The following is a 24512-nucleotide window of genomic DNA, read 5'->3' on the forward strand; positions in this document are numbered from 1 at the left end:
GGCCCTAAGGGTTAAGGGTTAAATTATATTTTTTTTATTCTAAGCCACATTAGAGTACAGTATAGTCTTGATTTACGCGGATTTCCTTTACGCGTTAGGTCATTTATGCGGCACCTGACCAGACCGGCAATTATTAGTTACGTGGTTCATTTCATCATTTACGCGGGAAGCGGCACGGGCAGGGTGCACACAAGGTCGCCCAGTCAACAAAACATTACCGAGTTCTTCACCCACCACAGCCAGCCCAAGTCAGTGATAGTGAGGATATGGACTTTGAGGGGTTTGACAAGGAGGCCCTGCTAGCCTCTGTGGTGGATAGAGATACAAGTGATACAGGTGAGGGCCAATAATCTGCCCTCTGCCTCGGAACCAACCCCCCATCCCCGTGTGCCCAGCCATCTCTTCTACAAATGTAAGTGTTAAAAAACCTAATATTATTGATATTTCTCTTAAATATTAATTGTGTGTGCATACCATCATAAAATTAAGATGTTATTTTTGCTACAACGTGCGTATTGTGTCTGAAAAAGTGGAGTTTGGGGGTCGGCCCAGTCTCTATTTCAATTAATCCCATATGTTCTGTTATTTCGTTTCGCATTTCTCGTTTTAAGCGGACCTCCACGGGTTTAATTGACCGCGTAAACCGAGACTATACTGAATATTAATGATTTTTCCACAACTTTTATAATTTCATTATAAATAACAATATACAAGGCAGCTGGGCTGGTGAGTCGGCAATATAGTTCTAGCCAAGGCCTTGGCTAGAACTGCCTCCATAAATATTCACTTCCCACATACACTCTCATGCTCTAAATTTTTCTTATTTTATGTTTTTATATCCTATTTTCTTCAAAAAGTAAGTCACATCGTTTATATAGGGTGGAGTAAGTGTTAAAGAAATCCGTTTTTCTCAAAAATTAATTTGATAGTTAGCCTTTAGCACTGTGCATTATATGTTGAGTGATTGTTGTAATTACATTTCTGGTGATGCTAAAGCTTAGGTCATGTGTCACTTAATTAAAATGAAAGCTTAGAAAACTAAAATAAAAAATGGAGATAAAAAATATTAATAATAAATAGTACAGAACTCTTATAGAAACCATTTAAATCTTAATAGATAAAACTCAGAGCTTGTGTAGAAGGTTGACTTCCTCCACAAAGGAAGTTACGTCACCTCCCACGCTACCCACTCCTCTCCCAGCACCAAAGAGAGATGGTAAGACCCATTTCCCCGTCCCCCATGGCACTGGGAGAGGTGCTTATAATGAAAATCTCTGAGACTGGGGTACTCACCAGGAGGTGTCAAGTAGTCAATGGGACCAGGCAGTCATCACAAAGGGGAGGGCGTGCCCTCTCCATTAAAAAACCATGAGTCAGCCGTGTGTGACCAATGTGGAGACGGATCAAAGTACAGCTACTCCTCGACTTACGACCACCCGGACATGCGACCGCCTCAGTCGTACCAAAATTTTGTCAAATTACGTATTTTCGATTCCCGACGTTAGTGATTGCGCTGTGTACTGACAAAATTTTTGTTTGTAATTCACTTTAAAATGGCTGGCAAGCTTAAAAGTGAGAGTTTTGTGGTGCTGAGAAGAAAAAGAGACCCATTTTAGATTTTCTATGTATTATTTAAGCATTTCCGACTTACGACCAATTCGACTTAAGACCTGGATTTGGGTCCCTAACCGCGTCGTAAGTCGAGGAACAGCTGTAGTCTTCCAGTGGCATGACAGTCCTTAATATCCCCAGGCACCCAAATCAGGGTGGATGCCCTGGAGCTTGTTTGCTCCGACAGTATCCCTCCTGGATTGCCAACTTGAGTGGATGGCAGCTCTTATTATTGGCTTGATATCAGAGGGAGGTAGAGGAGAATGATGTGCCACAGGGTGAGAAGCAGCTGATTTCACCACAGCATCAGCACATTCAGTCCCCTTCTCCCCCACATGGACCGGAACCCAACAAAAAATTACTTTTTGGCCCCAACGCTGAATGAGAAATGGCATCTGTAAAATATCTATAACGAAGGGATGGGGTGATGAGACACTAGCTAAGGCTGGAAGAGTACTACGAGAGTCACAAAACTTTTTAATATCACCATGAAGTTGGGTAAAAATAATCTTAAGGGCAAGTAAAATGCCAGAAAGCTGTGCCATAAAAATAAGTGTCACAGTGGGGAGACTACCATCCTGACAGAAGTCGGGAATGGCCACCCCAAAACCTACCCCTGCATCTGACTTAGAGCCGTCGATGTAAACAGGGATAGTCCCTCTGTGAGAGGAGGCATGCACAAAAAAAAGAGAATGAACAACACAGGGAGGGAGTAAGTTCTTCGTTTCGTTAAAATATTGACAAACTTGAACTTCAGGGAGAATCCACAGAGCAGCACTAAGTAACCACATGAGACATTTCTGAAAAGGAGGAATGCAAAGAAGACACAACTCACAACTTCCCTTACCCTGAAGCCGAAAGTTTGTGGAAGACCTGGATGCTGAGTGTAGTGTGGGGACATATTCTCGTCAACTACAAAAGTGTTGGTGACAGACTGTGGACGGTGGTGGAGGCGAAACCAGCACTGGACGTGGAAGTTCGGACGTCAAAGATCGAGGGGTGGCTCATCAGCATCCACCAGTAGACTTGGGATTGGCAAGGACCTAAAGTACACCTCACACCCATAATCCAATTTGGGTCTAACTTGCATGTGGTAAAGGTGTAGCAGAGTTCCTCAGTCAGCACCCCACAACTTGTGCCCCAAGACCCTCAATAACTTGAGAGCATGCTGGCAAGACTCTTTGAATATGTGGCTGGCACGTAAGCCGGTTTTTGAAGATTATGCCCAGGAAATGGGTCTCTGTGACACACCGCACACGACGACCATAGAGCTGTAGATCGAGATTTGGGTAACACCTCATTGGCGGCAGAAATGTTTGGCAACAGTCTTCAAGGGAGAAAATCTGAAACCATGCTCTGTGGTACAATGAGAAACCTTGTCTTGTACAAGTTGCATGCAACATTCAGCCACTGACATGCAGGAAGTCAGAGCTATGGGGCGATATTCTAGCAGGTGAAGACCATCTTTGCCAGTCTTCTTGAAAGGCAGGACAGTAGCTTCCCACCTTGAGGATGGGAAGCTACCCTCTCGCCAGATCCTGTTATATAGAACATAAGAATGGAGGAATCTGCAGCGGGCCTATTGGCCCATACTGGACAGTCCCGTTTACACCCAACCCCTATTGCTCATATATCTGTTTAACCTGTATTTGATGCTACCCAGCGTGTTCGAGTTAATGATATTTGGTAACTTGTTCCACTCATCAATTACTCTATTTTCAAACCAGTGTTTACCTATCTTGCATCTAATTCTAAATTTGTCTAATTTAAAACCATTGCTACGAGTTCATTCCTGGATGGATAGTTTAATCCTTAGAACCCGGGCGTTATAAGACCCACCAAACCCCCCTCCCCCCAACAGACATATTTAGTAAAAAACACTTCTTTTTTAATCCATTGTTACCTTATATAAATGGGTTAATCAATATAAGAAAAATACTGAAGAATATTCAGGGAGTCTCTTTATAAAAGTCTTCATTATAAGTGGTTTACCACTTAAGTGGTCATATAATTGTGGACCTGCATGTAAAAAGTTCCTGCAGTTAAGAGGATTTTACGGCTGAAATCCGTCAGTCTTTGAAGTGCCCCAAAAACTATAAATATCAACTTTGTTGTGTCTTTGGTGACATTGGTAGACTGTATTTGTAGCAATCAGTTCCAAACCGATGCAGGGTGGTTGAGTGGCTAAGAAGAAGCATAATAGCTATGGGATGGATGGGAAATTAGAATTTACATGTCGTAAGAAAAGTGGTCAGCATGTCTCGATGAACCACAGGGGTTAGGTGTGAAGAGGTAAAACCTGAATAGCAACTTATATTGCCTTAGTGCACTACTATATACCTTTACCAAACAACCGACCAGCTGCAGCAGCACTCATCACCTCTTTAACTTCTCTAATAGTTCAACTTTCTTTGTCAGGGTCATCACTGACTTCTGCCTTTTACATTTTACTCCACTAGCATCACTAGCACCGACACTAGGCAGTCTTTTAGGGGCCATTTCACACAGAAACACGAAAGTCTTGAGAGTACAACACGAGATGCTGTAGGAAAATAATGGTTGCTCTTATAGTGATTTGGAATAAACATAAGCGTGAACAGGGCTATGGAATGACACTTGTGTCAGTTATTGTTATTGATGGCACATAACTGTATTTCACATGATTCTTGAAATGTATGACTGTAAAGTGAGGCTAAATGATGATGGCATAGTGTAGATGTTTTCAGTATTATTATATGTATGTATATGTCAAATATAAAGGAATATGTATTTTTATAGACAATTATGCTCTTTCACAGGTCTCTTTGAATATGTCAAACCGTCATGGCAAAGTCGTCTGAATTTTGTGACACCTGATGTAGATATGAGCAAATTTGGTGCATCTTACATGGCTGACCGACCTTCCATCACTGCAGCCACTCCTCAGGTGAATATATTTGTTATTTCACATTTATTGTTGATACTTTCTCATGAGTCTATGTCTGTCTTTGATACCCCCAAAATGTTCTACACTACTGAGGGTATACACAAACACTTGTTATCTTGAAAATAGGTTCTTATTCTCGTATGGGAGATATACAGAGGAACTAATAGACAGTTGGCTTCCACACCACAAGGACTAGCGATCTCCACTCTCTGTATCACTCCTCGCTGGCATGTACAGATGCCAGCATTCACAAGCTGAATACATAAAATGTAAATATGATAATTCACATACATAACATGGTGCATAATTAATGGAAATATTACATAGGATTAATACATGTTCTGTAATACTTTACTATACATAATTAATAGAGTAATATAAGAATACACAGCTTAAGGTACTACTTCGTGTCCATATTATACAATGAGGACCTTATGCTAGTATGTATTATGAACTTAAATACTGTACTGTAGAGTATTCATGAAGAGCTTAGTGTCTGTGTTTGGTGTCTTATTCCAAATTTAGTTCCTTAGATAAAGGTGCCTTTTTTTTTTTTTAAGGGGATTAGCCCACCCAGGCACAGGTCACTGACCCACATCAGGGCCTGGGGGGTGAAAATGTATGTTTAGAGAGCCAGTGAGGATGTGGAGGCAAAGACTCACCTCAAGAACACTCTTCTCAAACCCTTAAAAATCACACAAGATTTTACTATCCATCTCTCAGTCCCAGCTAATTCAGGAAACAGCCCAAGTAATTTGTTCATCTCTGCTGCCACAGAATTAAGATTTCAAGGATCACTCTTCCAAGTTTGACCTGATGAGACTTATGAATGACCTGAGATGTAAATCACTTCAGGTTAAGTGAAAGAGAAGTCACAAGAATCTGACTTGCTCAATGCCAGGTTTTTATGTCTCCCCAAGTCATTCTTGGCCTACCCTTAGCTCTACTCTCCTCTGAATTCAAACTCATGTACACTAAGTCCTCGCTTAACGTCGGCCCGCTTAATATTGTTTCGGTACTATGTCACTAAACTTTAGATACCAAAAATTTGTTTAACATCCAGGTGACTAGGTACAATGTCATTTTGCGTCGCCACGGACTACTTCTTACGGCGCATCACCCGCTCTCGTCTGGCCGCGCTACGCCTCTTGGCTTGGGGTGCTGTCCTCACTCGCAGAACATCACAGCGTCCTCAAGTGACGCTAAGCTAATCATTTTTACTACTTCACATCATTCGTCTGTGCTCAAGTGCATTTGCTATAACACTGTACTCTAACCATTCAAAATGTCTTCCAAGCGCCCATCAAGTGCTACTGATAATAGTGTAGTGAAGAGGCAATGTAAGACCATTAGCCTTGCTACGAAAATGGATGTGTTAACCTGATTTGAAAAAGGGGAACGTGCTGTGGACATAGCCGCTGTGCTAGGTCTAACCCCCACAACGGTGCGTACTATCCGGACCAACGCTGACAAGATTAAGGTTAGTGCTGGAAGTGGGCAGTTCAAGAGGTACTACTCTCAGTGCAACTAAAACAACTCATACCAGAAGCACTGTGATAGAAAAAGTGGAAAAGATGCTGGCTATGTGGATGGAGGAACAGAATCAATGCAATGCACCTGTGAGCCTTATGATTATCCAGCAAAGGCCAGATCCTTGTTTGACGACATGAAGGAAACTGAGGGTGAAGGATCGAAGGAAGAGACCTTTATGGCCAGCCGAGGATGGTTTCAATGATTTAAGTGCAGGTATAACTTCCACAACATAGAGATGATCGGTGAAGCTGCCAGTTCAGATATGGTTGCTGCCGAGATATTCCCGCCTGAATTCAAACGGATTATCCAGCAAGGAGGCTACTCATCGAAGCAAGTCTTCAGTGTGGATGAGACCGGTCTCTTTTGGAAGAGGATGCCTGAGAGGACCTATATCTCCAAGGAGGAGAAAATAGCGCCAGGCTTTAAAGTGGCAAAAGATCACTTGACGCTGCTGTTTGGTTCAAGCTGAAGCCTATGCCGATTTCTCGTGCTGCCAACCCACGGGCCCTGAAAGGTTACTCCAAGGACCACCTTCCTGTGATCCACAAGGCAAACAAAAAGGTATGGATAACCGGCACCATATTTAGCCAGTGGCTACATGTGTACGCCGTCCCTGCAGTGAAAGAATACTGTGCCAAGGAGAACGTTGACTTCAAAATTCTTCTAATCATTGACAATGCTCCTGCTCATCCTCCCAATCTTGACGACTTGCATGACAGTGTAAAAGTTGTATTCCTGCCTCCCAACACGACAGCACTGATGCAGCCTATGGACCAAGGCGTCATCGCCGCATTCAAGGCGTATTATGCCGTACCATGGCCCAACTGCTCAAGGCTACAGACGGAGAAAATAAACCAACAATCCGAGAATATTGGCGTGGCTTCAACATTTTTCATGCAATTGACAACATTGGCAAGGCATGGGAAGAGGTTTCAGAAAGTTGCCTGAATGGTGTGTGGCGTAAACTGTGGCCTGAGTGTGTCAACAGTTTTACGGGATTCACGGACTTAGTCCTACCTGTGAATAGGGATATCCTCAGCTTGGCTAGACAGGCAGGCTTTGATGAGCTGGAATCAGAGGATATTGAGGACATCCTGGCATCCCATACAGAAGAGCTCACCAACGAAGATCTGCAACTGTTAACAGAACACAGTCCCGTTGACGACGAAGAACCTCAATGAACACCAACTTCAAAGAGGATGGCAGATGTGTTCAACATGATCCAGCAAGGAATGCAAATCCCTGTAGATAATGACCCAAACAGAGAACGTAGCTCACAGATTCAACGCAGCTTTGATGAAAGTCTTGGTTGTTACACTGAGATCTATAAGGAGAAGAAGAGTGGCACCAAGCAGTCAACACTGAATTAATTTGTTCGTCACGGGACGGCAGGAGCTTCTTCACAACAGCCGGCAGCCGAGGAGGAGCACACAGCCGCCGAGGAGGAACACACAGCAGCCGAGGAGGAGCAAACAACAACGGAGGAGGAGCAAACAGTGGCCGAGAAACCCCAGTCAGAACAGGAGGAGGCGGAGGAAGCCGCAGAGTCTCAGTGACTCGCCACCCTCCTCCTCTGCTTCACTACCCACCACACACTCGCTCTGCCACCTCCGCCCATCGGTGAGTACCAATACAAACTTACAAGTTGTATATGTATGCATTATTTTGTATAGAAATGGCAAAGATTTTCTGTGTATGTAATGTATTTCATGGGGCAAAGCAAGGCTCAGGAACGTAACTCCCGTATTTTATCTATTTCTTATGGGGAAAATTTATTCGCTTAACACTGTTTCGTATAACGTTGCAGTTTCAGGAACGCAACCCCGATGTTAAGCGAGGACTTACTGTATCTCTTGGCCCATTTGGTCGCCTCTATTATCTCCACAAGCCCAAATCATCTCAGCCTTTCTCTGCACACATAATTTTGCTGATACTGTACTGTCAATATCCAGCTGTGTACATAATAGGACATTTTTTTTTTCCTAAATTTTGTTTTACTAACCTAGCATAAGATGTAGAAAGTATAGTCCTAGCGAGGTAGAGAATGTGTATAACACCATTTTAGCATAGAAGTTAGTGGTAATTTAAACTCCTAAGTTACTGAAGTTTGTAAATGTTAACTATATCACTTGAAAAAGATATATTAAAAGTGTTAACAGACAATGTGATACTGGTTGTGGTGGATGGTGGTAGTGATATGGTTTGTAGTGGTAATGATGCTGGTGTTATGTGTGGTGGCTGTGGTGAATGGTGGTAGTGATATGGCTTGTAGTGGTAATGATGCTGGTGTTATGTGTGGTGGTTGTGATGGATGGTGGTAGTGGTAATGGTGATGATGCTGGTGTTATGCATGGTGGACCGTGGTAGTGGTAATGGTGATGATGCTGGTGTTATGTGTGGTGGACGGTGGTAGTGGTAATGGTGATGATGCTGGTGTTATGTGTGGTGGTTGTGGTGGACAGTGGTAGTGGTAATGGTGATGATGCTGGTGTTATGTGTGGTGGTTGGTGGTAGTGGTAATGGTGATGATGCTGGTGTTATGTGTGGTGGTTGTGGTGGACAGTGGTAGTGGTAATGGTGATGATGCTGGTGTTATGTGTGGTGGTTGTGGTGGATGGTGGTAGTGGTAATGGTGATGATGCTGGTGTTATGCGTGGTGGACCGTGGTAGTGGTAATGGTGATGATGCTGGTGTTATGTGTGGTGGTTGTGGTGGACAGTGGTAATGGTGATGATGCTGGTGTTATGTGTGGTGGTTGTGGTGGTTGGTGGTAGTGGTCATGGTGATGATGCTGGTGTTATGTGTGGTGGTTGGTGGTAGTGGTATGCCTGATTCACTGGTGTTATGTGTGGTGGTTGTGGTGGACAGTGGTAGTGGTAATGGTGATGATGCTGGTGTTATGTGTGGTGGTTGTGGTGGATGGTGGTAGTGGTAATGGTGATGATGCTGGTGTTATGCGTGGTGGACCGTGGTAGTGTGGTAATGGTGATGATGCTGGTGTTATGTGTGGTGGTTGTGGTGGTTGGTGGTAGTGGTCATGGTGATGATGCTGGTGTTATGTGTGGTGGTTGGTGGTAGTGGTATGCCTGATTCACCTTCTTCTCACAATGGTCCGAGAACTTCATTTCGTTGCCAACATAGACACCCAGGTCCTTTTTACAATCGGTCTCTATTAATGTAATTTCTTTGTCCCGTTGGGACATGGGATACACCTCCTTACTGTTGGTATGACCCAGGTGCATCCTCTTACACTTCATGACATGAACTGTAAGTTGCAATGTGCAGGCAGTGTCTGCTTCCTCTTGCATGGAACTCAACTACTTAACATCTTCCAAAAAGGTCTTCTGCCCAGTAGCTTCTGTGCATATTTGTCATTTTTCCATTCGTTCAGAAGGAAACAGGAAAGGCTTTGCTTGTTATTGTCATTTGACAAGAAACTTATCCAGTTTCTATAGATCTTTGTCATTGGACCTTTGATCAAATATGCCGTGGATGAACCTCTTCCATCTCTTTGAATACTCTTGGTTGGAAGAGGATGGGAGAAATCGATTATAAAATCCAAATTTTGTTCTTTTGGAAGCTGTTCACATAGACTCTGTGATAGTTCCCCTAATGTGGTAGGTATGGTCACTTGTACTTGGAACAAAGCATTTCCATTTAAGAGTAGTTGTTTTTGTTTTGAGGAAGCTTTGAGGAACACAATAGAGTGTGTTTCTCCTTCCAACAGGTGCATATCAGTATATATACCATATATATATATATAATTATATATACAATATACACAGAAAATAAACAACAGTTATTTTAACAAAGAATATATTCAATCTTACTACAAAACCTCTAAATAGTTTGATCAAAGTGTAAGTAACTTGGAAAGATATAGGCTAGTAGACTACAATGGACTCCAATATAAAAATATATTATATGTATGTAATGATATATTAATATGAATGTATATGATTAATAAGAATGTAATAATATAATAAAATATAACTGACTGTCATCATCCCATGTAGAACTGGTCAGCTTTTGGATAGAACTTAACTTCAAATGTGTACTGTCGCCACACCCAGATCTTGAATTTTGTCAGACAACCTGAATTCAATAACTAAAAGGCCAAGGTGTATGCAGGGCCAGATTCAGGAGTGGGCAAAGTGGGCAGCTGCCCAGGGGCCTCCACATAATACGATATTCTATTTATTTGTTTATTCATTTGGATTATTTTTATTTTCATTCTTTAAAATTCATGTTTATCTATCACTTTTGTGTGTGTGTGTGTGTGTGTGTTGGGAATTTGAACACTATCAATAAATATACAGTTAATTAAAAATTTCTCAATGTTCTAATTTCCTCAGTATAACTGCATATGGCTTCAAAATTCTCCAAAGAAGTGTTCAAATTTCAAAATTTTCCCGGGGGGCTTACAGCGCCCCCCGGAACTCCCAGATGTTTAGGCTCGCTTCACTTGCCACCCCACCCTCTTGGGTAGTTATAATGAGGGGGGCCTCCACAAAGAGGCTGCCCATGGGCCACCACAGGTCTAAATCCGGCACTGGGTGTATGGGAATCATCATCCCATAAAATCCTCAGATGGGGAGGGGGGCAGGATGGTCTAAGACTCTAAGGGTTGTTCCATGGTCTATATATAAATGACGAGGCTTAGAAATAAAGAAAATACTGTATAATGTAAAACTATAAAATAAGAAAAGTGAAGAGAGCATGAATGTGTATATGTGGGAAGTGGACGTGTGTGGAGGCAGTGGGCTATAACTGCATGGCCGTGCTGCCTGCCAATGTGATGTTATGGCACACACATTGCAATGTGGCAGCCACACATCTGTGAGTCAGCTGGTTGACTCCCTGGCTGAACTGGATCGTGTTGCCTGGAGATGTTTTGAGTGTGGAAAGAGCTATTTTTTGTACATACGACATGTGCTGTATTGATTTTTATTATACTGTTTACTGTATCAATTTTATTGTTTATCATAGCAGTTTTTCTTCATTTTTTACATCTGCAGTTTGAAATTTGTTGACATAATGCTAACCATGTGCTCACTAAATCTTTTAACTCTGAACCACATCGTTTATATGGAGTGGAATAAGTGTTAAAGAACTATCCAATAAATATCCCATTGGTGTGTAGTTTTGAAACAATAAAGTTTTTTCTACAACTAGCTTTAGTTTTTAACAGATAATTAGCAAATTTAACTGTGTTTTTAATGCTTTTTCCACAAATCTTTGCCTATCAAAAATTTGATCACGGTGGCATGCCAATTAGCACGAAATTGTAAGGTCTGCCTGTAACTAATTCATACTGTTTTAACAAATGTTTCATTCAAAACTTGCAGGTTCTTAGTGCTGATGGAACACTGCCTCAGGTGGATCGAACATACAAGCTTTATTATGGCGGGGCTCAGAAGCGTCCTGACGGCAACTATTGCCGTGTGATTAATAATGCTGAAGGAAAAGCTTTTGCTCTTGTTGGAGAAAGTAACAGGTCAGTTATTAAGGATCATCAATTTTGGAGATCATAAGTTAAGATCTTTCCCTCATAGAGTTAGTAAAGATAAAGTTTTCAAGCAACACTATCTGTTACATGTACTAGTTTTCAGCATTGAGATGATAACCTGATTTATGGTCATGAGTTTTGTGGGTAATTCTTGTTTATAGAAAACTGGTTCCTCCTGGCAGCCCACTTGTCATATAGATTCAGTGATTGCAAAAGAATATATATATAGAAGCAGTTACTTCCCCAGCTATATGTAGAACCTGTCACAGTTCTTCACTACAGTGATATCCCCGTTAGCCGGAACAATAGGTGTCCAGCTCTTCCGGGTTGAGAGATTTCCGGTTAACCGGACGACTTTCTCGAGGATGGAAAAATTCCCCATTCCCTGAAATTTCACCGATTACCTGGAAATGTTTCCGAGTGTCTAAACTACGCATTTTACACAGACAGACACTAGCCCACATCCTCAGAATGTTTCTGGGTGGTAGGGAAAGTTTTCCAAGAATTTAAATTACCGGAGTTCTGTAAAAGCAGTTCTAATTAAGTTTGAAATTCCATTTCTTTACTCGAATAATTCAGAATAGTTTATCTAAAAGTTTGGTTAAATAAATATACTGTATTTACAAACTAAAAATCTATATGATATGGCCATAAATGAATTTCTGTGTTAGAGCAAAGACTGATATTTTCTACTCCCTTGGAGCTGTGGGGGGATTAGTGGGTCTCATGTAACTGACCTTCTGATGAACTATCAGGTCACCCATCTTTGGGTGGGGGGATTAGCGGGTCAATCTGGCGCATCATATTTTAAAATTTGAGCCTAATGTTTCTCTGGGCATGCTACACTGTCCAAAGGGCAAAGCTGTACTGTACATGTACGAAATGATTACTAAAATTTTTGTCTAGTGCAAACTATAGCATGATTATATTCAAATTAATCACTATTTTATAAGAATTCCAGCAATGTAAATTATATTCTCCCCGGTCACTTCTGTGACATTTTATAAGCAAAAAAACAACAACTCAATCTAAATGACAAATAAACAAATACATACTTCACTTAACCTTCAGCCCCCAACTGTCGAACATGTCACTGTCCCCTCCCTCCCTCCCTCCCTCCCTTTAAGTTTTTATTTTATATAATATCACAGACCAAAGTTAGGAGAATATAATTTGCATTGCTAAAATCCCTGCAAGACAGCAAATAATTTGAATATGAACATCATATATTTTGCACAAAATATAAAAATTTTAGCCATTTTAATTAGAACTAAAATTTGTATGTCTAATGCGAGCTATAGCATGTTTATATTCAAATTAATCACTATCTTATAAGAATTCCAGCAATGTTACTTATGTTCTCCCATGTCAGTTTAGTGACATTTTATCAGATAAAAACTTAGTCATTCTTAAGGACAGATAAATGAATAAGCACTAGACCTTGGCTTCAACTGTCAAACATATCAACCCCCCCCCCCCATCTTCTCATCAGCTGATTGCAAGTAAACAGACCATTTCACGTCCCATAATTTTAGCTGTGTTGATTTATGAGTGTTTGTTTTAACATAATACTACAAAAAACAATGTTTTGTGTATTCTAGGAGATGGGCTGAGGTGCATCTGGGTAGACTCTCAGTCTTTTTAGTATTTTGTGTTTCTCTCAAGTATCAAACTAAATTATTCTATTGAAACAACACTTCGATTTAGTGCGAATTCGGTTTAAAGCGAACCTCTCTTGGAACGTATCTCGTTTTATATCGACATTCTACTGTATCCTTAACCCTAAGGCCCCGGGTGACGTTCCAGAACGTCCGACTATTTGATTTTTGTCTCGATTTAACCCCGCGTGGGGGGTACTGCCAGCAGCACCCTAACCCTGGTCTTAAGGGTTAATACTGTTATGACAAAGACCTGCAGAGAGACCCTCGGCCAGTTCAAAAGAATACACCAGGATTGGTTTGATGAAAATGGCCCGGCAATCAAAGTACTCATTGATGATAAACGTACTGCTTTTGCTGACTGGCAGTACAATCCTCAGTCTCGGACCAAAGCTGATACCTTCAGCAAGAAGAAAGTGGCAGCCCAGCAGAAATTTGGCAATCTAAAGAGTGACTGGCTTAAAAATAAGGCATATTGCTGAGCTCACAAGAAATGAGTTTTGAGTTCACATAGCCAATGGTCAATGAAAGGATTGTGATGGTGCAACATGAAATATTCTTTGGGGGAAACTGCCGGCAATTAGATCTAATAATTTGCCTTCTGTTTAGACGAGGTACAATGGTTTAGGGACATTAACTGATTCAGCTAAGGCAAGAGTTTCTCTGTATCATGTGTCACCAACTTGATCAATATCACCATGACATTGTTAGGTAACACAGATAACTTTGTTTATTTCTGATCTGCTCTGCAGATGTCAATAGTGCATCCCTCAAGGCATAGACTGGGAGTTCTAATGTGACAAGTGAATTGCGACATACAGTAAATGACATGAGAAATTCAATTTGCATAATTGCAAGGAACAGTGATTTTGTTTAAGAAATTAACTTAAGATCCATGAATCTCCATCCTCATGATATTTGGCATAGTTTTAACAACAGCTGCATAATGCTTGAGAAATACCTCTAAAGTGTCATGCCGAGCAACCCAACAAGTTTTACATAAATCAATTAACTTTAGCTTGGAACTCGGAGGATACATATTGACCAAGGTGCCTTCAAGCAGTCACTATCACTTGGGTGAATACTTGAAAATATTCCTGTCAGGCCTCACCCATCTCCCCCTCCCCTCCCCCGCCCCATGTACATACAGTTCCTTGTAGGTGCATACAGAAAGCCCTTCAAATTCGCGGGGGTTAGGTTTTCAAAATGGCTGCGAATAACATTTGCTTACGTGGAAGTACATTTTTGTGTAAAAGAAATGTATATTCCTTTATGTGTTTGCCCTTAGGACAATTATTTCTTTTTACCTTGTAGTTATCAGCATATACCTGAATCAAGCGCACCTACATTGATTTACTTGCACATATATATATATATATATATATATATATATATATATATATATATATATATATATATATATATATATATATATATATATATATATATATATATATATATATATATATATATATATATATATATATATATATATATATATATATATATATATATATATATATATATATGCCAGGATTCGAACCCACGGCCCACGAGCCCATGACTGTGACCGGGAGGAACGCTACCTACTGGACCACCAGGATACTAAATGTAGTACTAGACTCTGTTATATTTCACACAGAGCCTGTTCAACGAGCTTATGGCGCCGTGAACCTCTAATGGGGACTACCCGTATCACGTAGGTGGTCAGAGTAACGTTTTACCAAATCCGGCTCGTGGGCGTGGGTTTAATCCTGGAGGTTCGGTGTTGATTGTATGTAGAAGTCCGTGTGCTTTATTGGGCTAATGAAATATATATATGTATATATATATATATATATATATATATATATATATATATATATATATATATATATATATATATATATATATATATATATATATATATATATATATATATATATATATATATATATATATATATATATATATATATATATATATATATATATATATATATATATATATATATATATATATATATATATATATATATATATATATATATATATATATATATATATATATATATATATATATATATATATATATATATATATATATATAAAGTCAAGTAACACTTACCACTTCAATTAATACTTTGTAGTGTTTCCTCTGCGCTTCAGACAGTCTTTTAGCCTTTGAGGAACACTGTCAGCAAGGTTTTGCAAGAGGTCAGGTGGCAAGTTAGCCCAGGTATCCTTGATGGCTGCCTCTGGCTTCGGGATTGATGATGTGTCAGCGTCGCGCAGACGACGCATAACAAATTTTCCATTGGGTTAAGATCTGGGCTACTGCTAGGCCAGTCATTAAAGAAAGGTACCTCACAGTCTTTGAGCCACTGTATGACACTTTTAGCAGTGTGGCATGGGGCACCGTCCTGCATGAAAAGGCTTGGCTTAGCTTTATCAAATGATTCAGGTAAGAAATCACTGAGCAGTTCAAGATAGTTGTACTGATTCATCATCTGGTTCTTAGGGACGATTACTAGTTCACCAACACCATAATACGTAAAGGAAGCCCAAACCATTAGCGAGGCAGGGTGCTTAACAGTCTTCACTGTGTACTGTGGGAGGTGCGCGTCTCAGTGGGGGGGGGGCGGGGCGGTACACCCTCCCTCCATTACTCCCAGTCACAGAAAACGTAGCCTCATCCGACCATAATACACTCCTCCAGCTCTTTCTTGGTTCAATTAAACACTCTGTTGCATGCTTCTTAAGCTGGTTTAAATGGTGCTTCAGGCTTCTATGAAAGTGACTCCCACATGGTGAGTGTGTTTAACTGTGTCCTTGGGTGGCTGCATCAGTTTCTGCCACTTTCTAAAAACAGAAAAAACACACACTGCCATACTAGCCCAATCTTTTTCTCTCAGAACAGTCACCATGAGTCTCAATAACAAGTCAGATAAAGAAAATTGCTCACTTCTTGCCCTGTTGGGTGAAGAATCTCCTTTGGGGAAGAGGCACAACAACAATTAATGCTGTAGTGTGTGCCACACAATTTTCTTGCCAATTCTGTTTCACCTAGAAAATCATGTCATGGGAGCTCCAGAAAGATCTTCAAGGCTTCTAATGTGTTTATGAGACAAGAGGTGATGACGAATCCATCAACGCCTGCATCAGAAATAAAGAAAGCTAATCACAACCGTTGGAACACACAATTCAAGTCTGGCTACAAAAGGAGCTGAACATGCTATCTCATTATGCCACCAATAAACAAACCATGAAGTACAATACAGTATATGCAAGTATATTTGATTACTTGATTTACCAAGAAAATCGTCATACCTAGACCTAATAGAGAACACATGGAATTTTATGAAACACAAGCTGTCAACACAGAACACATCATCAGAACCTCGCCTGCAGGAGATCAAGCAGATCTGCTCAATGGAAATGAGTCATAATTATTTCCAACCACTTGTTGAATCTATACCAAATTGACTTCAACTGGTGTTGAAATCTAAGGGAAACATGACAGACTATTATGTGATAGTAAAATATTAAAGCTGACTTTTTTTTTCTTTTTTTTTAAAGTTTGACTTATGTTTTTGCTAAAAGTCATGTAAAAAGGTTTAAATATTTTTGTAGACATTGTACAGTATTTCACAGTGGGATACAACTGCCTCTTGTTTCCCCCCATTTAGTGTGCCATTTTGAACAAGATGTGTTTGAAAATAGAAAAGTTACTCTTGATATGGTGGAAATTTTGAATTTTAAGGAAATTTTGAGATTTAAGAAATTTATTGCTTCTAGATATTTACATGTGGTCTTCTTTATTTTTTCAGGAAGGATGTTCGTAATGCAGTAGAAGCAGCCAGCAAGGCACAGCCGGGTTGGGACAAGCGCAGTGGCTTTAATCGCTCCCAGATTCTCTTCTACTGGGCCGAAAATCTGGAACAGCGACGCGAAGAGTTCGTCAACCACTTAATAACATTGACAGGCGAGAGTAAGGAAAAGGCTGGTCAGGAGGTAGATGCTACTGTAGCGAGACTCTTCCACTGGGCAGCTTTCTCTGACAAGTATGGCGGAGCGGTTCAAGAAACTCAACTGTACGGCACTGTCTTGAGGATTCATGAGCCAATGGGGCTGATTGGAGTGGCATGTCCAGATAAAGCTCCCCTTCTTGGTTTTGTTTCTTTAGTTGCTGCAGCAGTTGCTCGTGGGAATGCTGTTGTGGCTGTTCCAAGTGAGAAGTACCCAACTGTTGCCCTCTCTCTCTACCAGGTTGGTGTTAATAATAATAATAATAATAATTAACGGTTTATTGAAAGAGCTTGGCAGCCAGAAGGCTGAAAATATACAGTTACATATTTGGGGAATGGGTTACGAATTACAAATAATATACAAGTGACATAAGTGACACAAATAAGACATATAGTAACTTAGATGGGGATCAGCTCAAACTACAGTTCATTTCAACATAGTGACAGTGTAGGGAGCAGTGTTTACTGGGAGTGAATACACTGATTTATTACATGTTATTGATAATTTTTACAATGGTTGGGACTGGGCTGTTCTTATAGCGATCAGTTCGTGCACGTATGGGCTGGATGCGGTTGTGGTGTCGAACAGCAATTCTCGGACAGGGGATCTCAGGTGGTAGTAGGGGCCGGTGTCGGGGATGGTGTAGAAGCTTCTTACCAAATTTGCAGATGAGGCCGTGGTGATGGTCAGTGAGAGTCGAAAGGGTCAGTGTGTTGAGCGCTTCTTGATATGTGGAGTAGGAAGGGGAGAGAATAATCTTGCATGCCCTCTTTTGCACTTTTTCTAGGTGTTTACGTTGTGTGGCATTTAGGGAGGAAGACCAGGTGGGGGAGGCATAGGTGAGCTTGGGAAGTATGAATGTTGTGTATACACTGAGGAGCTCGTGTGCGGGAACTCCGAGGGACTTGAGTCGGCGGAGGAGGTGGAGACGGAAACTGGAGGATTTGACAACTTCACTGACGTGTGGTTTCCAATTTAGTTTGTTGTCTATGGTGACGCCGAGGAGCTTCGTGGAATCTACAACCTGGAGTGTGTTCGGACCTAGGGTAATGGAAGGAGGTGGGACAATGTGTGTGTGTGTGCATTTGATAATGTGTGTGTGTGTGCATGTGCTTGCATGCGTGTGTGTAATAATAATAATAATTAACGGTTTATTGAAAGAGCATGTCAGCCGGAAGCTGAAAATATACAGTTGCATAATTGGGGAATGGGTCTCTTGATTGAAAATAATATACAGTACTGTACAAGTAACATAAGTGATACAGATATGATATATAATAACTAGGTGGGGAGAAGGTTATACTACAGTTTGGTCGGGATATATCGCGACTTTATACAGGTGCTCCTCTACGTAAGAGCATTCAGTTTACATACTTTCAGAGATACAAACCTCATCACTGAGGGGAGTTACCTGCCAGAACAGGTGTTTAATGTGGATGAGACTGGATTATTTTGAAGAAAATTCCAGATAGAACAAACATTACCTAAGAGGAGAAGAGTGAGCCAGGTTTTAAGGCTGTATTAAAGGGTATAGCTGGGCTAAATATCCATAATCTTTTCATTTTTTACAATATGTTTGATATCTACAATAGTAAATTTGGACTTACAAACAAGCCTTAGGAACCTAACTCGTTCATAAGTAGAGGAGCACTTGTAGTGTTAGTGGTGGTGGTGATTGGTGGTGGTAGTGAGTTTTGGTGGTGGTGGTGAGTGGTGGTGGAAGTGAGTTTTGGTGGTGGTGGTGAGTGGTGGTGGAAGTGAGTTTTGGTGGTGGTGGTGAGTGGTGGTGGAAGTGTGGTGGTGAGTGGTGGTGGAAGTGAGTGGTGGTGGTGGTGGTGAGTGGTGGTGGTGGTGGTGGTGGTGGTGAGTTTTGGTGGTGGTGGTGAGTGGTGGTGGAAGTGAGTTGGTGGTGGTGGTGAGTGGTGGTGGTTGTGTGGTGGTGTGTGGTGGTGGTGGTGGTGAGTGTGGTGGTAGTGGTGGTGTTGGTGGTGGTGGTGGTGAGTGTTCGTGGTGTTGGTGGTGGTGGTGGTGGTGAGTGTTCGTGGTGTTGGTGGTGGTGGTGGTGGTGGCAGCAGGAAAACAGCATAAGCTCACAGCCTCCACACATATATTCACCGCCCACACATGCTGTCCTCACCCAGGCTCTTCAATTTTCTTCTTTTTTTTAATTATTTTTTACTTTCTCTACAGCACATTAGAGTATGTTCAGTTCAGTACAGTATTGTAATCTTGTACTCTTTTGCTCTTCTGTTAGAGAAATGGTTTTACTAGTATAGATTATAATATTTCCAGTGGTATAAGTTACGGACTTGAATTATAGGTAGTGAAATCAATTACTTCTGCTATAAACATCAACACCATCTCTGAAATATTGATCATTTCTTACCCTAAATATAATGACCAAAATTATATTCTTGGTAGCCATGGTACCATTAGGTATTAAATTATGTACAGGTTGCACATCTCTAGTCCGGCATTCTGTGGTCCGGAACTCCCGTGGTTCGGCACGAATTTAGTTTGTCCAATAGGTAGGAGTATTAAATTTTTTCCCCTCAGGTCCCAATGTGGGTCAGTGACCTATGCCCAGGTAGGCTAATCCCCGTAAAAAAAAACAACAACAAACCTGCGGGAAATTAAGGTTTGTTTACATCCGGCAGTTCGGCTGCTCTCTCTCTGCTTGTCTATACAGAGTACAACATTTAACCCTTCAATATATATGAGCAGTAAATAAGTGTTGCTTTCATATTCTTATGTAGAGTAATGACGATATGTTTTCACATGTGCGCACTTACATACGCAGTCTAACTTTTTTCTTTACCATTAATGGTTAGCTACTTATATTGTTCCATTTATTACATTAAATAACATTACTTCAAACAATCGTATTAATTATTTTACATTAATTTTACTACAGCTACAATGAGGGTCTTATTTTCTTCAGTTTTATAAGTAGAACCAATCAGTCACTGGTTTTGTAGGCATTAACGAAAACAATGCCGGCAGCCGTCTCGTCTCCTCGGGTGTTTTAATATTCAACAAATTATTAATGAATTGTATTGTTAATTTTGCACACACAAACATTAATTCAATAAAAAAATTCAGAAACATTAATTAAAATATATATGAACGGTAAATTAGTGTTGCTTTCATATTGTTATATAGAGTAATGACGATGTTTTCACATGTGCGCACTTACATATGCGATCTCTCTTTTTTTTCTTTACCATTATCGTCAGCTACTTCTATTGTTCCATTTATTAACATTAAATAACATTACTTAAAACAACCATATTAATTTTACTACAGCTACAACCAGGGTCTTATTTTCTTCAGTTTTATATGTAGAACCAGTCACTCACTGGTTTTGTAATCAACGAAAACAATGCTGTCTCATTTCCTTGTGTGTTTTAATATTCTACGTATTATTAATGAATTGTATTGCTGATTTTGCACACATAAACATTAATTCAATCAAAAAGACATTCAGTAATAAACAATAATGAATCTTTTGTACATAAGAGAAATGACGCTGTTTACATGATTGTGCACGTCGTCTGAACATTGGTGGGCCGTTCAAACACATCAAAATTCGAGTTTCCGCCGTCAAAATTTTAAATTGTTTTGTTTTTTGGCGTGTTCAAATAAAAAACTTTGAATTATAAACTCGCGAAATTTGAGAAGCTACTGTACAACATTTAACCCTTCAATATGACTTCAAAGAGACCATGATGCAGAGAAAGTGGTGCTAGTGCTTCCAAGCATAAGCACAAGTCACTATCTATCCAGGAAAAGGGTGAATTTCCATGGTCCGGCAATTTCCATGGTCCGGCGCTGGTCAGGTCCCGAGGTTGCCAGACTAGAGAGGTACAACCTGTATTTGTAAATTCACAATTCATGATGATTTCCAAGAACATAACTCTTAAAAATACGGAGAATAAATGTGACAGTTTCCTACAATATGGCTGTAGTGTAGCCCTCGTGTTATGTGAGTGCTACTGTATTGGAGATTGTTTTTACTTCTATTCACTGAAGCATTTTTTAATGAAAGATAATAGTATATTCCTGTTTATTACACACACAGGTTTTAGAGACTTCAGACCTCCCAGGAGGAGTCATCAACATCCTCACTGGTTCCCGGGACCATGTTACCAAGTATTTAACAGAGCATCAGGATCTCCAGGCCATGTGGTTAGTGTTTCTTAACATGTTACTCTTCAATTTGGCTGTTCTTTTCTCTCCACAATATCAGGTATTTTATTAATTTTATGTCCTTCAAATAGTTTCCTCCTCACCCTAGTGGCCCACTAGCTTGAACCTCTTACTCTATGGAATCTTCATTGGTAGGGATGAAGAAACTCCCACTAACTCTTTCAGGCAGTATACAGTTACACCTGAGATACTGTCAGACGTTAATGCACTGATATCCCCATATGCCGGAACAATTGGTGCAGAGCACTTACAGGGATGAGAAATTTACGGTTACCTGACGACTTTCTCAAACCCAGAAAAATTCCTGATCCCCGGAATCTTTTCCTGTTACTGGGAAAAATTTCCCAGAATGTTTCTGGGTGCTGGGAATGTTTCCCTTGAATCTAAACTACCAAAGTCAGTAAATTCATTTCTAAAGCGGGTATTACTGTAGTAAATACAGGGATACCCGCTTTACGCGGCTTTTTTTTTATGCGTTTCTACATTTACGTGGTACCCTGCCAGAACCGGAATTCCCCCTTTACGCGGTGCATCTACTCATATATCGCGGCTGAAGTATAATTTTTTTATTTAGTTCATAAAATTAATACAAATTACCCGGCCAGAATCTAATTTACATTGCTGGAATTCTTACAATTTGATGATCATTTTGAATATAAACATCATAGATTTTGCATTAGACATACAAATTTCAAATCTAATGTAATAATTTGGTTTACACAAAGCAAATATTTTATCTTTTGTGCAAAATATATGAAGTTACATTCCAAATATTCCCTGACCTGTTAGTAATCCAGAAATGTCAATTATATTTATTATCCTAACTTTAGGCTGAGATATTATTTATTACTAAAAATGTAAATATACTGTTTTCTCCCAAACATTTCTCTAGTAGGGAGGGAAGGTGGGGGGTGGGGGTAAAGACCCAGCGATCGGAAGGGGGTGGAGGTCGGGTATTTTGAATGGACATTAACCTGGCGACTGTATTTCTCTTAAATATTAATTGTGTATGCATACCATCATAAAATTAAGATGTTATTTTTACTACAACATAGGTATTGTGTCGGAAAAAGTGGAGTTTGGGGGTCGGGCCAGTCTCGAAAGGAATTAATCCCATATGTTCTGTTATTCACTTTACGCGGTACCCCATGGGTTCAATTGACCGTGTAAATCGGGGTACTACTGTACAGTATACGCGGTCAAATAAACCCATGGAGGTCGACATATAACGCGAAACACGTAAATAAAATAACAGAACATATGGGATTAATTGAAATAGAGACTGGGCCGACCACCAGAGTACCCTTTTTCCGACACAATACAGTACGTACGTTGTAGTAAAAATAACATCTTAATTTTATGATGGTATGCACACACAATTAATATTTAAGAAAAATAGCAATAATATTAGGTTTTTTAACACTTACGTTAGTAGAAGAGATGGCTGGTACACGGGGATGGGGGTTTGGTTCCGAGGCAGAGGGCAGATTATTGGCCCTCACCTGTATCACTTGTGTCACCTGTATCACTATCCACCACAGAGGCTAGCATGGCCTCCTTGTCAAACCCCTCAAAGTCCATATCCTGACTATCACTATCACTGACTTGGGCTGGCTGTGGTGAATGGCGGGTGAAGAACTCGGTAGTGTTTCATTGACTGGGCAAGCAAGGTTAAATAAACCAATCACAGCGCTCGGCTGAGGGGATGCGTGGGTGGTAAGGATACGTGGCCCAATCACAGTCCGCGACATCATCGGCACGGGTCTGACATCAGCGACCAGCCGCGTAAATTAAGGAATGTACCGCGTAACTAATAATTGGCGCGTCTGGACAGGTGCCGCGTAAATGGCCAAACGCGTATAAAATATCCGTGTAAACCCAGATTATACTGTAATCGTATTTAATTTTTTATTTATTTTTACTTTTTTGCCCCCATTGTGGGTCGATGACCTGTGCCCGGGGGGGCTATTCCCTTTAAAAAAAAAAAAAATCTGAGTCTTCGGATCGTGAGGTAGTAGCGTAACTGTACTCTTTTTGTCTCTGTACACTCGACTTATCCTTTTGTGTACTTTCTTTTCTCTTTGAACTCCTGGTGGATGTATATTTAAGGTGATAACAAAGGTGTAAAGGCAAGTGTAGCAAATAATGGTTACAGCTCAGTGGCCTGTCAAGAACTGAAGTGTGGCATGGTAGAGATTCTTTAAAGATACTGGACAATGAAAAATTTTATCTCCTTCATTTCTATTTGTTCAGAGGTTCACAATAGTGTTAACTCCTGCTTTAGTAATAAATTCAAAGCTGAAATTGTACTTGTTAAATAAACAGCTTTCAGTTTGTGCTGATATGCTGTACAGTCATATGAAACTTACCATAAAGCAGAGTCAGAATGTTCTTTTTGTGAACCACAAGTTAAAATAAAAACTTGTAAGGAACGCATCTCAAAAATAAATATTAAGAGTATTATGCTCACAGCCATATAAAGGACACTGAGTCCCCATGAGGTGTTTTAGTTGGCATCATTAGGCTCATACTCTCAGCTATAATATGGGATTTTATTGTATTAGTCCTTCACTTGTAGTCCAGTAAAGGAAATCTTCTGTTACAGGTACTTTGGTAGCTTGGAAGGGTCAAAGTTTGTGGAGCACACTTCAGCAGTTAATCTCAAACGAACCTGGGTGAACTATGGGCTGGATCGTAAGTGGTTGGATGCCCATGAAGGAGAGGGTGAAGAGTTCTTATACCAAGCTACACAAGTCAAGAACATCTGGCTGACTATGGGAGATATTTTTGCAAACTAAGAAATGTATGTCAGTACTTGATGTAAGGCACAGGCTTATGACTCTGACTTCAAAATCAGTACAGTACCATATTCTTAATACCTGACACAAAATAACACTGTAAAGTGCCACAGTAAACCATCTAATAAAGGGGATCCTTTCTTTTTAAATCTTATAATATGACAATACTATTTTTAATATTAGTAATACTGGGTGTCCATAAGGTCCCATTCTGATTTCAAACATTAATTATGTGCAAGGAACAAAAAATATTGAAATACA

The 24512-nt window shown here is 40.2% G+C and overlaps 1 protein-coding gene across 2 annotated transcripts in view; it reads left to right on the plus strand.

The window, feature by feature from the left end:
• The window catches only part of LOC121860149 (aldehyde dehydrogenase family 16 member A1-like), a 76811-nt gene extending 52431 nt beyond the window's left edge, over positions 1-24380 (plus strand). For both annotated transcript variants that reach the window (XM_042357206.1, XM_042357207.1), the window contains 5 exons: positions 4410-4537; positions 11419-11567; positions 17046-17484; positions 21326-21432; positions 24059-24380. In XM_042357206.1, coding sequence (XP_042213140.1) covers positions 4410-4537; positions 11419-11567; positions 17046-17484; positions 21326-21432; positions 24059-24251 — 1016 coding nt within the window. In that variant the 3' untranslated portion in view covers positions 24252-24380. The remainder of the gene's footprint in view (positions 1-4409; positions 4538-11418; positions 11568-17045; positions 17485-21325; positions 21433-24058) is intronic.
• The last annotated feature ends 132 nt before the right edge of the window (positions 24381-24512 follow it).

Source organism: Homarus americanus, unplaced genomic scaffold (assembly GCF_018991925.1).
Source record: "Homarus americanus isolate GMGI-L3 unplaced genomic scaffold, GMGI_Hamer_2.0 scaffold5831, whole genome shotgun sequence".
Taxonomy (NCBI): Eukaryota; Metazoa; Arthropoda; class Malacostraca; order Decapoda; family Nephropidae; genus Homarus; species Homarus americanus.